The 17,268-nt window shown below is 35.3% G+C and overlaps 1 protein-coding gene across 3 annotated transcripts in view; it reads right to left on the reverse strand.

The window, feature by feature from the left end:
- rabl6a (RAB, member RAS oncogene family-like 6a) overlaps positions 1–16,386 on the reverse strand; it is a 28,763-nt gene extending 12,377 nt beyond the window's left edge. The window contains exons 1-10 of one of the 3 annotated variants that reach the window (XM_084113554.1): positions 16,241–16,386; positions 14,509–14,954; positions 12,330–12,464; positions 12,081–12,128; positions 10,909–10,938; positions 7,693–7,748; positions 6,982–7,073; positions 5,571–5,711; positions 3,752–3,857; positions 1,141–1,244 (exon numbers count right to left, since the gene is read on the reverse strand). In XM_084113554.1, coding sequence (XP_083969680.1) covers positions 1,141–1,244; positions 3,752–3,857; positions 5,571–5,711; positions 6,982–7,073; positions 7,693–7,748; positions 10,909–10,938; positions 12,081–12,128; positions 12,330–12,464; positions 14,509–14,638 — 842 coding nt within the window. In that variant the 5' untranslated portion in view covers positions 14,639–14,954; positions 16,241–16,386. The remainder of the gene's footprint in view (positions 1–1,140; positions 1,245–3,751; positions 3,858–5,570; positions 5,712–6,981; positions 7,074–7,692; positions 7,749–10,908; positions 10,939–12,080; positions 12,129–12,329; positions 12,465–14,508; positions 14,955–16,240) is intronic. The other 2 variants (XM_084113556.1, XM_084113555.1) reach the window with 2 other exon arrangements.
- Between the last annotated feature and the right edge of the window lie 882 nt (positions 16,387–17,268).

The following is a 17,268-nucleotide window of genomic DNA, read 5'->3' on the forward strand; positions in this document are numbered from 1 at the left end:
AACATACACAGTGGCATTAGACAAAGCCTCCACCACAATACTGTCGCCGCGATTGCGGGGAGGCACACGGTCAAAAGACAAAGCTGGCTAGCGCGGTAAAAATCTGTAAAAATCTCCCGCCTCGTTCCCCACAACACTAACACACCTGCTAACTTCGTGATGAACACTCCGACCCCGGGAAACATTGTTCCCTACACTGACATTGGGCAAAGGTTTCACCGTTTGTGCTTGGTGTAGGGCTACTTTCACTTTCAGAATCACCGTCATCATCAGAGTCCGCGAATAGAAGACCCAACACTTCATCAGCTTTATTGATGCCATTAAATAATATAATATTTATATTTATATAACATAAATAATAATAATAATAATAATCTAATGCAAATACTCGCTCTGATAACACAACATTACTCACAACATTGCTCTGATAAAATGGCTCACTCGCACACTAGCTCCGCTTTTGTTTGCACTGATTCAATGCGCTCTAGCTCGAAGATTTTGTATAGAAGCATGACTTTTTTTTTAGTCTGGGATGAAGTATGACTTGTCTGCAATCTAGTGGAAGGGAGGTCGAACGAAATTTGACACCCTATTTGACAAAATCGGTCGTTTTATTCAGTGCCGCATCTTGTCGAGTAAACTCGACCGTGGCGCCTAGAGAGTTAAGAATACATGTAACAATACTTATATTTATAAGTCTTAAGTTCTTTATTTTCAAATGTTCAATCCCTCCATATTTTAACATGCCAAAACATTTATTTTTGAGGAATACTGGTGAAATACTGAACAATTCTTTGGAATTTGGGACATGGTGTAGAAAAAAAGAAATAAAAATGAGATTGGAGGATTGCATTCTCTCACCAATGTTTTGCATTCACAAACTTTGCGTTCGCTCACAAGGAAATCAAATGTTTTGCTAGTGAACGCAAAATTTCTCGGGGGAACTCAAAACATTTGCGAGAGAACACAAAAACATTGACTTAATATTTTCCCTCCCATCTCATATATTTGAACAATACCCGTTCTTGTCTTAGGACAACTTTGATGAACTTTTTTGATCCACTTCAAATGTTGACTACTGTATATATATATATATATATATATATATAGTGTCTGTGTGTGCTTGAGGTTCACACTCACATGTCATAGTTCTGGTCCTCCGTCTCTTGCTGAACACTGAGTTCTTCTAGCATGGCATCGATGTCAAGCTGATTTGTCTCCAGTTGTCGTAACAGAGTCTCCCTCTGCAAACACAAAAACACCACATCAAACACACTGTAATCTCTCAGGACATCAACAGTGACTCACTCAAGTAAGCACTGTCCTGCTTTATTATTTCTAAATTAGGAGGAGGACTGGAAATGAATGGGTAGAGAGAAGCACAAACTGAAAAACATGCACCAACCAATAACCGGTTTCTGACCGAACTGATACTTGGGGTTAGAAGTTTGTTCAAAGTCACGGAAGTTAGAAGTGGCCTTTAAACTATGACTGAAAAAGATAGCAAGGAGAGGAAAACAGATCTAGGCACAGTACTGAAAGTTTAATGAGTTTGACACGGACTAATTCTGAGCAGCGGGATTTGCATCACCTTTACAGCAACCAGTTGTTCAACTGTCAGCAATATTCGCAGATAATAAAGACTTGTGTATAACAGGGGAAGGTCAACAGTGTCCAACAGACAAAAGGATTACAAACAGACTGAAGTAACCAGAGCAGGAACCAGAACCCTGTGAAACAAATCCATATACAGAATCTGATACAATGTTTATGAATTATTGTGGTTGCATCTGTAATATGATGTTGCGTATCTCTTGAGTTTTATTATCAATCTGTGCTGAGCTGGATAATTGAACAGAAGTTAATTTATCTAACAAGATCAATAAAATACATTAAACTGAAACCAGTCCGCCAACCTACTTACTGTGGAGTAACCTTAGGAAGAGAGGCTGACACATAAGACACAGCGGCCGCCATTGATCCCCAGGCTAATTTCTACATTCCTAATTAATTAATGCCATTCAGCCAGTCTCAAGAGACATATAACAACTTTAAAGGGGATCTATAATGCCTTTTTACAAAGTCTTTCTTTTGTTTTTGGGCTGTACTAGAACAGGTTTTCATGCTTTAATGATCAAAAAACACATTATTTTCCCCATATTCTCAACTGTTGCAGCTCCTCTCTTCCCAGTCTGTCAGTAACGCTCTGTTTAGCTCCTGTCTCTATGAAGCCGTGTGCTTTGATTGGTCAGCTTGGACCAGTGTGTTGTGATTGGCCAACTGCTCAGAGCGTGTTTGAGTAATGTCCCGCCCCTCACCATAACCGCCAGTTTCAACACTACTAACTAACTCAACCAGGTCCCGCCCCTTTATTTTGCGTATGCCTTGGGCGGGAATTATTTATATGAGGAATACTGTGATGTGTTCGTTCCCAGAAGAAAACTCAAGACTACAACGGAGGCGGTTTCAGGGAGTTCAGAAACCGTGCGCACTAATATAGAGAATAACTCCCGCTGGAGGGACTTTGTGCTTTGTAAATTTGCAGACCATTTCATTCTCAAACAACAACATTACACACTAACGAAAGTTGAAAATGTAAAAACGCATAACAGGAACCCTTTAATGCTACTGCTAAACTTGACTGTAAGACTAAATCTGTTGGGCAACAAAGCAGGGGACTCAAATCTACAGCTGCCTACTGAGTGCACTAGAGAAGGTCCTACTAAAGGGTTCCCACAACTTTTGACCAATTCAATTCCATGATTTTTTAAATATCAGTGTTGTTACTGTTAACTAAAACTATAATTATTAAAAATCAAAGCAAGCAAGCTTTGAAAGCGAGCTTAAATAAAATAAAATATTAATATTATTAATATATATAAATATTAATATATAAGTTAAAACTAAAAACTAAATAAAAGCAAAATAGAAATATAAAAAACTCCTAAAACTAACAAAAATGACATAAAATAACTAAAACTTATAATAAAATGAAAACTGAAAATATAAATGTCAAAACTAGTTCAAATAAATAATATATCAATAAAACGAAAGTCATTAAAATCCCTTGAATTGATTAAATCATTAAAAAAAAATCATTAAAACAAAAAACAAACAAAAAATTCTAGCTACTGAAATACCCATATCTAAACAATTAATATTTTAAATGGAAAATTCCATTATAGAATTGCCTGATTTTCCCAGGTTTCCTGTGACTGATTCCTGTGATAAGTGATTTTGTCAGAAGTGATTTTGTCAGAAGTGATTTGGCCATGTGCATCCAAGTGATTTTGCTGAGAATCAAATTCATGAATTGAGCAATTTCATATTTCTCTTATTTTCACTTCCTGACAAAGACAGACACATTTTAGCACTACTGCAAAAAATAAAGTGAATTCTCATATTTTATGCCTGGATACTGTACATCCTTGCATGTATACACAATAGCACCTTTAGCATACAGTACTATTTTCAGTGCACTATGATTTAGCACACACTTATTTTTTGCTTGCATACTTTTAAATGAGGACGCAGCCCTGAAAACTACAGAAGACCTGTTAGAGCGGGAAGGCAGATCTCCAGGATCAGCATCAAGAGCCCTTGCCGTAATCCACACTCTTATATCACCAAAACATATGGATGAACTCAAATCTCCAGATCTCAAGATATGTGAAGATTCCACTTGAAATGACGCTAAAACCATCTAAACGTTGACCTGAGAGCAAACATGACTTTGAGAGTTTCCTCTGACCTGCAGCTGCAGGAATGGGATGTTGAAGAAGCGATGGAGGTATTTGAGACCAAAGCCGTTTTTCATGGAAGACTCGGCATAGTGGATGTAGGAGGAGCCCGGAGGTCTGAAATGAAAAAGGATTATGGGATTAGGGAAAAGTTGGCTGATAAGTGACACATACATTATTCATAAGAGCTTTGCATTGTATATTTGGAGACATTTCTAACTTTAAAATAATAATAAAAAAAACTGTTGTCAGTATGTAAGTTTTTATGTAGGTTAAAAGGCATAAAAGACATATATTCACTGTCTTTAATGCAGCACTTACAAATAAAAGGAATTGTTAAATTTTCATTTGAATACATTTTAAAAGATTAATTAAATTGTTTTATGCCTTTATTTGATTACATCTGTTTAGATAAATTATTATTAAATTGTTAAAGTTTTATGAATTCGATTCATTTGACATTTGATTTAATTAAACTTCAACCTTGCTCCTGGGAACCCACTGTCCAGCAAAGTTCACGACTCTGACATTATGGGTATTCTCTAGCTGAGTGATTGAAAGATTGATAGTTAAATAAAATGTATTATATAGGGCTCTACTTTAAGCATGGAGTTGGACTAAGAGGGTCTATAAGCCCCAGAATAAAATTATTCTCTAACTTAAGAAAAAATATAAGATTATTTTGTATTCCCCAATTTTTTTTAAGAATGTTCTTGAGACAACATTTAAGAAGTATTAATATTCCTAGAAAGAATATTCTTAAAAATAATTGTAAAGTATTTCTTAAAGTTAGGATAAACCCCCACCTGTCTTAAATCAAATAAAGGTGATGATTTTCAACATAACACTAGTAAAATATAATACATGATATTACTGGTACCAGGAATTTGGACGAATACTCTGAAGCAATACCGATCGATCATTTGAGCATATATATGATGGCTCACTTTAGCTAGAACTAGCGCGACAACACACAGGTACGGGATGCATTCACTCTAGAGAGAGCGCAGGAAAGACAGAGCGCAAAATGAATGGAAAAGACCAAAAATTCTTGGGACAGGCTCTTTTAAAACAACTATTTTAACTTGACACAGAACATTAAAAAACTGCGCTGAGTGATTAACTCCCGTCAAGCTGAAAAAAAAAAATAGTCTGAGCGCTTATGTCATCGACAGTAATCTATGCAGGGCAAAAAGATGAGTTATGAGGTGTTTTTCATTCAGCAATACCAGCCTTTCAATCAAAAAACACCAAAGCCTGTCATTTTCTTCTTAAGAAAAAAATAAGATTATGTTCTTAAGAAAATATTTGAGAACTTAATTTTTCAAGAATTGCACTTAGGAACATTCTTACGAATTTCTTAGCATTATATCTTAAGAATTTTCCTAACTTCTTTCTAAAGACGATTTTTGTGAGTCCAGCCCCTCTTTTTGAGGGTTATAGTCACCATGAATCAAAATTGATAATTCTTTTTTTTATGGAACATTGCAAGAAATTATTATAAATGATTTATCCATGCACATCATTATTTTTTGATCAAGTTAGCATTTCCCAGATGACCGATTGCACCTTTAATCAAAATAACTTCCCCTCCCTCATGCAGTGACATCTCTTCTCTTTTCTAAAGACGAGGATAGGACAACCTGTCACTCACATGAGATCCACCAATAGCAAACCACAACCATCCGATCAATCCCAATGGACAAAATGAAGTCCCGCCCTACAGTTTTTCTTGTTTGAGAAGCCGTTTCACTCGGATATACGACACAATAGGAAACAAAAGACTATCACAACTTCCGTTTCATGCCGATTTTAATCTTATCTGCTCACCTGTTCAGACTGTTGATAAAATCTCTGATGTCATCGGGTAAGATGACCCTGTGCTCGCCCATGTCCCGCTGGTTACCCAGGACACACACTGGGACGTGTGTTGGCACTTTTGGTAACTCCTTAAGGATGTAGTTGAACGTCCTGCAGTAAAGACAGAGTCTGTGATTCATACATTGATGTGATTTTCTTGTGTATTGCACAATTTTATACATCATAATCTAAAAATATGAGTTTTAACATTCAGCACGGTTTAAGATATTTTTGAACCGATTCATCAAATAATCTGCATTATTGGCCACCACTCCCAGACTTCATACCACCCACATATATGTTGGGGGAAAAAAGCGTAGTGAAATGCCAGGATCTTATTAGCAAGCAGCATGGAAAAGCAAAGCAATAAATACATCATCTTGTGTGTTCATCTTTACCGGCCTCACAGCAGCATAAATACCAAGCTGAAAAATAATCAAGGTTATTCGACCGTTTACCTGGCAAGAGATTCGGATTAAACATGGACCAAGAAGCTTAAAAGAAAAATCAAGATGATTACAGCTGACATTCATTTAGTGAGCTATATATATATATATATATATATATATATATATATATATAAAATGCAGTTCACTATGCATTCATTTAGTGACCTTACATTTATATACATTTTCAATATATATCATATATAATCCATTTTAAAACTATTATTATTTGAAAATGTGGAAAATAGTCACAATAAAGAAAGTACTCTTTCCAATCAACACAAGAATGAACAATTATCTGAACAACACAATTAGTTATTCCAATCACGCATATTTGAAGACTTGTCTATGCATTGCAGGCATATTTGAAGAACCAAATCAGACAGCGAGGAATCAGATCTTTAATATGTTAGATCTTGTTATGCAATCCACAAAGAATGGGGCACTGATTAAATGTTGGTCTAAACACCAAAAAAGCACCTGCTGGTCACAACATTCCCAATGGTTTAAGCAAAAAATTCAGCCCTATCAATAAAGCAGAGCCCAAACAACGGGCACCTGTGATGCTGTGCTTGGGTCAAAATGTAAAGACCCATTGTCAGAATGCAAGGCAGATCCAATGAGCAGAGAGATAAACAGAGTCAGAACCTTTAAGAGACACTGAGCTGCATGTATTGGTTTCATTGCGCTCTTTGTTCCTGACAGTGGCATCGACTCTACTGTGAAAGAGACGCTCAATGACCCGCTGCAACCCAACGCCCAAGTTCCTCCACCTGATCCTGACCCCCGATAGCTGTCAGACCAAAAAGAGGGGCGGCAGGGGCGGGAACGGAGTGGTGGAGGGACAGGAGAGGGTGATGGAGAATGAATGTGGGGTTTGGAGAGAGTGAATGTGGAATGTGGGGAAAAAACGGAAGGAATGGCAGATTCCTTACCACTGTTTGGTGATGTCAAACATCATGATCACGCCATTACAGTTCTTATAAACATCCAGGAACTCTGCGTCGAGAGCCATCTCGGATTCAGACTGCAACGGAGAACAAAACATCTCCGAGATTACCATGTTGTTTCCAGCTGACTGAACATTAAAATTATCTTGCAAATAGCTCACAGATTCCATGCTGAGATATTGGAAGATGTCAAATGATTAATTAGTAAATGAAATGTATTACTCAATACATTTTAATTCAGTCAAAACAAAACATTAAAGTATTAATCACATGGTAATTGTCTTACAAAACAGTTTAAAAGTTTGCATATTTTTAAAAAGACATTCAGCAAGAACACACTAAATTGACAGTAAAACATTTACAATGATACAAATGATTTCTATTTCAAATAAAAGCAGTTCTTTTGAACTAAGCAGCACAACTGTTTAAACATGGATAAGAAATGTTTCTTGAGCAGCAAATCATCATATTAGAATGATTTCTGAAGGATCATGTGACACTGAAGACTGGGGTAATGATGCTGAAAATTCAGCTTTGATCACAGGAATAACTTAGAAAATTAGAAATTAGAAAAGAGTCAATTAAAACTGTAATAATAGTTCATAATATTACTGTTTTATTGTATTTTTGATCAAATAAATACAGCCTTGGTGAGCAGAAAAGACTATCAATCCCAGTGAAAACAGCAGTGAATACCTCCTGAGGTTCGTTTTCCAATTTCAGATTCTCCCCGCGTCTTTTCCCTTTCCCTGCAGTAGTTGGAGAAACACAGTTATTACAATTAGTGTGGCTGCACTTCAGGAACTGTGAGTCTGAGATTCGAGAAGAGAAATATTCATCAAGAACCCACCAAAGCAGACAAACTAAAATGATGGTCTCCTCTTACGCAAGTTGCTCTGAATCTTTACATGTCAGTCACAGCAATTCAAAAGTAAAGTATTACTCAGAAAAACAATGGGATGTTATTTTTAATTTTCATTTATGTATTTGGCAGATGCTTTTATCCAAAGCGACCTGCATTGCATTCAAAGTATACATTTTATCAGTCCATGCATTCCCTGGGAATCAAACCAATGACCTTGGCGTTGCTATTGTCAGGCTCTACTGTCATGATGACACATTACTCAAACACACTATGAGAAAAAAAACAATGTTTTTTCAAAGGTTCTTTAAACAGTAACAGTTTAGAACAATTTCATGCTTTAAAAAAAAACAAAAAAACGTTTTAAGCTAAAAAACATTCTTTGTGTTAGAGTTTAGGGTTCTTTATTCTCACCTTTTTTAAATTTATTTTTATCTGTAATGGTCAAAGAATCCATTCAAAGCCATCTCCTTATTGATTTTCTGAAGCTCAACTACCCAAGACAGTCAACACACTGTCAATGAGTACTTGATATCCTTCTTAAAATGTCTATACATTTTAACTTTAACTGGTTTCCTACTAGTCATGTATTTTTTTCTCTTTTAATTTTTTAACAGAACATGTACAGTATGTGCTGTTTATATAAACTTCAATAAATACATTGCATTTTGACGCATTACATTTGAAAACATCTAAAATACATTTTAATATTAGAGTTTTATATTAGATATTTTTTATCTGATGATTTAGTAGAAAGCCTCAGCCCTCCTTCCCAGAAACCACTTTATTCACATTAACCCCAGTGACACATTATTCAATAGCTTATTTCAATATTTACACATATATAAACTGAAAAGGGCAAAAGCATATAGAAAATAATTAGAGCAGACCTGGATCAACAGCAGCAGCTCCTTGTGCAAATATTTTCATGGTAACCATAGTTTGCTCCTGTAGTTAATACAGATATTGTTACTGCTATAAACCCTCATAAACTCAGATGGGATCTCTTTCCAGCAGTGTAAATCTCTTCCCAATTTTTAAGTATTTTTTTGATGACAGTTATAACTAATTTTAAACAATACTTATATGGTATTTTTATTAAACTATGGTTACCATGGTAAAAGGTTGTACTAATTCACAAAGAACCAGATTTACTAAACAGGGCAAATTAGCGTGAGAGCGCAATCCCATAAAAGCGCAGATGTGAGTGGAAAGTTCTGCGCGCGATCTACTGACGACGCACTAATTAAAGAACACAGACGCAGCCGGATCATTTCCATAATGATCAACGCAATCTACCAAGAGCAGCGCAAATTAGCGTCTGGTTTAAGACATGCTTTCTTTGGGCGGTAAATAATACTAGTAAATTGTCTAGCACAAACCTTAGTAAATCACCTTTGTGAAAAGCAAGATTTTAATGTTGTTTATATGTCTATGTGGTGTTTTTAATATGCTTTAAGACAAACCATGTGCAAATTCATAAATCAACGCCATTGCTGAGTATTGTTTCCTTAAAAATGCAGTGAAAAATAGAGTCTCAAAAACGTGGTTTGAAATCGCCGGTGTTTCTTACGTCACAAACTACCTTGTAACCAATCAGGTCAACGTGTGGGAGGACTTTAGCATATCATTAACTGCTGCAAAGCAGGGGAGTCTCAAGAGAAGCCAGGTTATCCCGGTATATTTTTCTGCTGATATGCAACACATTATTAGCTGTTTGATAACGTAGTCAAGCAAAAGGCTAATCAAATTAATTACCGTAATGTGTCCGACGTTGTAGAGAGCGATACATAAAAGTTTAAAACGCATTACTATTCTGATACATCGACTTGTAGACGAGCCTGTATGAATGAGTGGAGGCGGGGCTCATTTGCATATTCATGAATCCGCAAATACTAAATGAAGTAAGGGTGTAGAGTTACATTCAATCTATTTTAATGCAAAAATAAATTTTTCTCACCGGAAAAAAGTTTTAAATATGCCATTTTTGATGATCAAAGGTGAGTTTTAAAAGATAAAATTGTTGACTACGTGGAGACTTTAAATTCTCTCCTCCCATAAATTTTGCGTCTGAAAGGGAAACTCCTATAAATGCATATTCAATAAGGTCAGCCGCAAAAATAACCCTGTCCATGCCTTTTCAGCGCTAATTTTTCACTGCGTGTCTTTAGTAAATCCTGACAGTAGCTTTTTAACGCCAAAAAAGGGTTTGCGCTGGTGCAAGCTGTTAGTAAATCTGGCCCTACAAGGGTAAATAGAAAACTCTGGCATATCTGAAAGTAATATTGTTGTTCAATCACAATTTAAAGCACAAGTTGAAAAATCTATTGAATTTCCACTTCATGCAATTTTAAAAGAGGGCTGTTTGCAATAATGATACTAATATTTACACCTAATATTCAGCAATATAATCAATTTGACTGCACTTAAACTATGGATGAGAACTGAACTGAGCTGGACGATGACATCTCTGTTTTTCTGCAGAGCTGCTTATATCTGAATAGAACTCATTTTCATATTTGATTATCTTTACAGTTATTGGACTGAACTGAATCAAGACTGAACTGACTTCAGCTAAACAATGACACTATTGTTTTTTTTTTTAGAGCTGCTTTACAGTAGAATTGAATTCTGTTTCCATCACTGATCATTATTTTCCCATTTATCACTGTAAAGCTGCCTTGAAACAATCTGTATTGTATAAAGCGCTATAGAAAAAAAGGTTACAAGACTTGACATTGTAGAAGATCATTTTGACAATAATTTTTTTAAAAGCTGTAAACTTTTTACAAAATGTAATCTTATAAAAAAAAAAATTTTTTTTAAAACATAAAATGCCCCCTATTAAAATAAATGTAGTCTGAGAAAAAGTGGCCATCTGATTTTAATGCAAGTACATTAAAATCTAGAGTCTAAGAACAGCACAGACTACAATGAAGGCAATGTCTATTCTGGGCACAGTTTTATAAAGAAGAGAGGTGAAGACCACAGCACACACACACAAACACACACAATGTTTAATGTTTAACTACTTGACAACTAGATCTCACCTACACCTTCTGGAAGAGGAAGCTTTTGTCCTTTAAGTATTTGCAGACCACAAAAATATAAGTAAAATACAACATTACTTCCCTTTCCTTCAAAGATAGCTGAAAACATACTAAAATAGCAATTTCATTAGGTTTGCACTTATGAGTGCTAATATCTGCTGTGTGAGAAAAACAATTCAGCTGACTTAATTTTACACACATTAAATGTAATGATTTGATTGAAATCATTTTCAAAGCGTTTGCACTGGAAATGAAAATTTTGCTTCAATAGTCTCACTGCTAAACTGAATAGCTGTATAACATGAATAACTTAAAGGACAAATCCAGTGAAAAATGAACCTGGGCTTAATTAACACATGGTTACCGAGTCGATCGTTCCCTGCAATGCGTTTTCATGAAAATCGAATGTATAGAGTTTTATCTTTAAAAACAGATTAGCTCATAACAGTAGTATATGGGGCACAGAGTAAGTAAAAATAAATCGCTAGTTAATACCACTAACAAGGCTCAAAATAGCCTCACACTAACACGGTAACATAATGAGGGTCCTTACATGCAAACCGAAGCATTGAGAACTTTGTAAGTGTACAGACAGTTTAATAAGAAGATACTTTATAAAGACAGTACATTACGCGTTGACATGCAGGATCCATCTTGGAAAACAGTCTCGACTAATCGAGCCACGAACGCCGTCGATAGGATAGCTGGTCGATAGGAATTACGTTTGTGAAATCTAACGTAGCACGGCGTTCGTGGCTCGATTAGTCGAGACTGTTTTCCAAGATGGATCCTGCATGTCAACGCGTAATGTACTGTCTTTATAAAGTATCTTCTTATTAAACTGTCTGTACACTTACAAAGTTCTCAATGCTTCGGTTTGTATGTAAGGACCCTCATTATGTTACCGTGTTAGTGTGAGGCTATTTTGAGCCTTGTTAGTGGTATTAACTAGCGATTTATTTTTACTTACTCTGTGCCCCATATACTAGTGTTATGAGCTAAAATGTTTTTAAAGATAAAACTCTTTACATTCGATTTTCATGAAAACGCATCGCAGGGAACGATCGACTCGGTAACCATGTGTTAATTAAGCCCAGGTTCATTTTTCACTGGATTTGTCCTTTAAGCTCAGTTCTACGTCACTCGTTCCAGGGTGTTTTCTAAACACTCACCTTTGTCTACCACATCCCAGACCTCAACTTTCACCACATCATCCGTCGCTGTGAATAAAAGCAAACACAAAACACAGTCAGAAATGTAAAGTCAAGGAATATTGTAAACAGCTTCTGATACTTGACCTATGACCTTTCTGATAGGGTAGTCTACTTAAATTATTTTTGGTCTTAGAAAATAAACCACTTCCCTTCATAATCACACATAAAAGACCACATAATCAGTGTGAACATAGCATTGATACTCACTTTTGTAGTTCCAGTGAATGCTGGTGACCTGGATCTCCTGCGTGGGGATGTACTCTTCCAGGAACTTTTTCCCTTGAAGTCGGTGCCAAAGTGCACTTTTACCGGTGTTCCTGTCCCCACGGATGACTATTTTCACTGAGAGGAGATAGGAGAACACTGATATGATATAAGAAACCCCAAATTAAACAGTCCCAGTTTCAAATGAACTACCACAGGGCACTGACTGTACATGAGAAACCTTTCACACTTACTATGTGCTAGATTTGTACTGATACAGCACATATCTACCCAAATTTGATTAAAGGGGTGGTATAATGCCCTTTTCACAAGATGTATAATATGTCTTTGATGTCCCCAGAGTGTGTATGTGAAATTTTAGCTCAAAATACCCCACAGATATTTTTATATAACGTGTTAAAATTGTCACTTTTTGAGGGTGAGCAAAAACGCACCGTTTTGTGTCTGTACCTTTAAATGCAAATGAGCTGCTGCTCCCGGCACAGGGGGCGGAGCTACAACAGCTTGTGTCCTTTTACCTCACACACGTGCACTGGAAATTTCTAAAAACTTTAGCCTTTTATGTTCAAACTGAAGTCAGAAAGATGGAGAGACTCAAGAAGAAGTGACAAACATGTAGACAACATTAGCCTAGTTATCGTCTAGTCATTGATTAGCATATTCTGTCTTCTGTCTACCACAGGGCACTGACTGTACATGGAAAGATCTGAACCTAGACACACCTTTCACACTTACTATGTGCTAGATTTGTACTGATACAGCACATATCTACCAAAATACCCATTTCACAGCTGAAATGCTTGGTATCTTGGGATATCTACGCGTCTAAAAAAAGATACCTCTACCAAGGAGAAGCGACTGGAAAAATAGGCCAGTAGGTGGGTGATCGTGTATCATTCATGCATTTTTTATTAACACAGAGCTGCGGAAACAGCACAACGAGTATTCAAAGCGAGATCAGAGAAGAACTGCCGACTGGCCCACTGATGCAGCATCACGTCAAAACACATCTACACAACATCTACACAACTGCATCACACTAGTACGAAGGATTCAGTTTCGTCTTGTGAATTTAAGATAGAGTGGGCTCTTGATCTTCAACACTGACAATTGTTATGTCTCAAATTTTCCCATGGACGGATCATTAACTTTGTGTTTAATTGTGCTAATTGTGATTTAAATAACTATGACAGAAAATAAAACCTATTTCATTTTTTTTTGCTTTAACATTATTTCATGATATTGACAATTAAACATTGTCAAATCCAAATTCATATTGTAATGTAAATAAAAAAACAATATTAAAAAAAAATCTCATTACTAAAATACACTGAACGACATTTTACCTTGGATTCTCATTACTGTAAAGTTTTTATTTTACTAGAATCAGCATACATTGAAAGCAGAAAAACTACTAGCATGAATACGTCAATTTAAATAATATAATGTATATATTTTTCACATTATGTTCTTTTATATGGTGGTATAATGCATCAGATGCGTTTCATTGTTACAATGTCACAATGAAACACTTTTATGAGTCCTAAAAAGGCTTTCTTAAACTAAAATATTTTAATACATAATCTTTTTACATTTCATATTTTTTAATTTATTAATTATTTTTTAATTATTTGGGGGTGAATTGTGACAGACACATTTTTTTTTTTGTCCCGAACATTAGCATATCAAATTAAACATGTCTCACAAATTTCAATTTGTTTTTGATTTGTCAACAAACTTTAACATAGCAAGTACTGCCGTGTTCAAAGTGGATAAGTGAGTCAAATGTTTCTATCTAATAGGCTAATGTTCCCACTTTACATGATCTGTTAAGGTATTATATGCATATCTTCATGTGTCGATTAATTGATTAAAAAAATACAATTATAATAGTTTTAAATGATCTTAGAATAAGTGACACAAGGTATTTCTCCTGGTTTAGGAAATGAATGTTGTTTGTAAATTATGTTTTTGTTTCTTTTTCATATAAACCTATGTGTCTGAAATAAAGAATTCAACAGTGTAATACTTTAGACAAACCACAAGGGGAAAAACTCACTCTACAAGCCCAAAATAAAACAATGGATGTCTTTAACACAATCGAAAACTATTTATGAAAGGCTCTACTCAACAACAAAAAGATTAATCATGAAGCGCTTACTGTTATATTGTACACCCTTGGCGAAGCGTCTCTGTAGACTCTGGTTCATGGATTGCAGGCCTGCAGGAATATTTCTATCCCTGAGCTGCCCTGCTTCAGAGCCCACTAGCTTCTTCAGAGCGGTAAACATCTCGAGCAGAGGCTCTTCAACAGTCCAAGAATACTAAAAACGGGTCTTCAGGGAAACACTCGCTGCAGCGTCAAAGATCGAAGACTTCAAACTTTCTTAAGCAAACATACTGACTGGCAGGTATATGATGTGGTCTAAAGGTCAAAAGTGGAGTCCGTCTTCAATATATTGAGATCCTGAAGAAGGTTATTATGGTGCCAAATCCAGTCAGCTGATGGTGACTTTCTATTTCAACAGTTTACAATCCTAAAATGTGCCATTTTAGCTACTGTAACTGTTGTGATGATATCGGTCCATCCTGGTCTACTGGCATCACCTGTGGGCAAAACATAAATTTCGGTCAAGATCAGCTAAATTTGACCTTTCATAACATATCATTTACATTTTCTTTCTTTCGAGGAGCACAAAAGGAGATGTTTATCCATATGTTTACATCGTTCTTTTCAACATAATGAAAGCACAGTGACCAAAAAGGACACAAAAAGCCATATAAAAGTAGTCTAGATTAATTCGCTAAGTCTTCCATAGCCATAAATTTAGTTTGTGTGAAATTTAAGTTGGAAAAAGTAACTTGAATGGAAAAGAGCAGCGGAAAAGAGCAAAAAGTTAAATGATAACAGACTTTTGGGTGAACAAACTAACCTACAGAAAGATTTAGAAACTGCTTTTACCAGCAGAAATAACATTACGTAATAATATTTTATGTTTCGGATAACTGATAGGTATAATTTTTAATTACAGTTTTATTTAAAATGCATGTAATAACTAAAAGACCATATATATATATATATATATATATATATATATATATATATATATATATATATATATATATACACACACACACATATATACATATACATATATAAATATATTCACAAGCAGAAAACAAAGTATTATGGCATCATATTTTACACTTACATCATATTATAACATCAAAAGCAACATAAACATCATCACAACTTCAGATTAAGACAGAAGCAGCAGACCCATGATTTAATTCCGACTGCAGCAAAAACAATATGCATTTATAGTTAACATTCTCACAAAAACCATATCACATTATGTAACGGCGTTACGTAACGTTAATCAGGATACAAAAATTGGGTAACTACGTCAAAAAAAAAACAAGTAATCAGATTATTACATTTTGTAAAAAATAATACTTTATACACAACATTCTACTATAAAGTCTAAACCCAAATAAGCACCATCCAAAAGCCTTCAGTCGTACTAATCTAAGCACACATAATATCTCTCTCACCTGTCAGTTGATAAAACCGCTGTAAGAAAGCTGTCAGTTTACCACAATCTCAGAAAGGACCAGCTGTTAAATGTTCTTTTGCAGTCAGTCAGCAGAGGTTTATATTCACTCTGTAAGCTGTTAAATCCCGCTGAAGCTCTGACAGGGAAGTGTGAATACTGTCCCTATGAAGGCTCTCATTGATACCTGTGTGTGTTTAGTGAGGTGAATTATTTGCGCTCGTCTGTTTTTAACGGCCATCAGCTTCACAGCTAAAGCGACGTGTCAATTACAACACAAACACAACGGCAACGTTTCATTGAAATTCAGAGCCGTTTTACTTTTAACAAACTCATTACCTGGCTCACGGTCTTCGCCTGCGATATTTCAGTCGCATTCTGTTGTCGGCTGAAGTTCACGATAGCCCATTTTCTGTGTTGAAGGAAAACATTTCCTTAGCATCCCTCTCTCATCCCTCTATCAGCTGTGGAATGCCGTGAGGAGCGCGCGTCGGGTGCGCGCTTGTGCTGCAGCACCTCTAGCGGTAGGATGATGAATTGCGTCACTGTTGTGCTGAACGCCTCTAGTGGTAGTGTTGTGTAACAGCAGCACTTTAGCGCCTCTAGTGGTGGTGTTATGAAACAGCAGCGCTTTAGCGCCTCTAGTGGTAGAATGGAATCTATTATGTATACAGTGAGTACAGTATGTGTCCAAATCTAATCCAAACATACAACTGGCCGAGAACAGTATATTGCTATTATTAACACCTCCCAGATAAACAGAAATCTAAACAACAATAAGAGCATCTTAGAATAAATTTTAATTAAAAATGTACCCCTCCCAAAATTAATTTTCGGAGGCCAAAATAAAATAAACGAAAATGAAATAACAAAATAAACCCTAATTAATAATCGTGAGAAAGTTAGGATATATGTGTGTGTGTGTGTGTGTAATTCTTCGCTATTTTTTATTTACCTTTATTTTTAAATATGATGCTGTTCAGAGTCTGTACAATAGTAATCAATATGCATATTATACATTTGTATTAATATTAGGCATATGTATTTATATTATACACCAACCAAAATGAAATAAACCCAAATAAATCCAAAATAAATAAATGGATAAGTTAAATATAATAAATGAAATAATTAGATAGATAGATAGACAGACAGACAGACAGACAGATAGATAGATAGATAGATAGATAGATAGATAGATAGATAGATAGATGTATTATTATGAATAATAATAATAATATAATAATATTATTATTAATATTTATATTAATAATATTTATATGTATTATTATAATAACAATCACTATGAATACATCACAATTACACTACATTATGAAAACAAAAACAATTAAACAAATAAACAAAAT

The sequence above is a fragment of the Abramis brama genome (genome assembly GCF_963993115.1).
Source record: "Abramis brama genome assembly, chromosome: 5".
NCBI lineage: Eukaryota > Metazoa > Chordata > Actinopteri > Cypriniformes > Leuciscidae > Abramis > Abramis brama.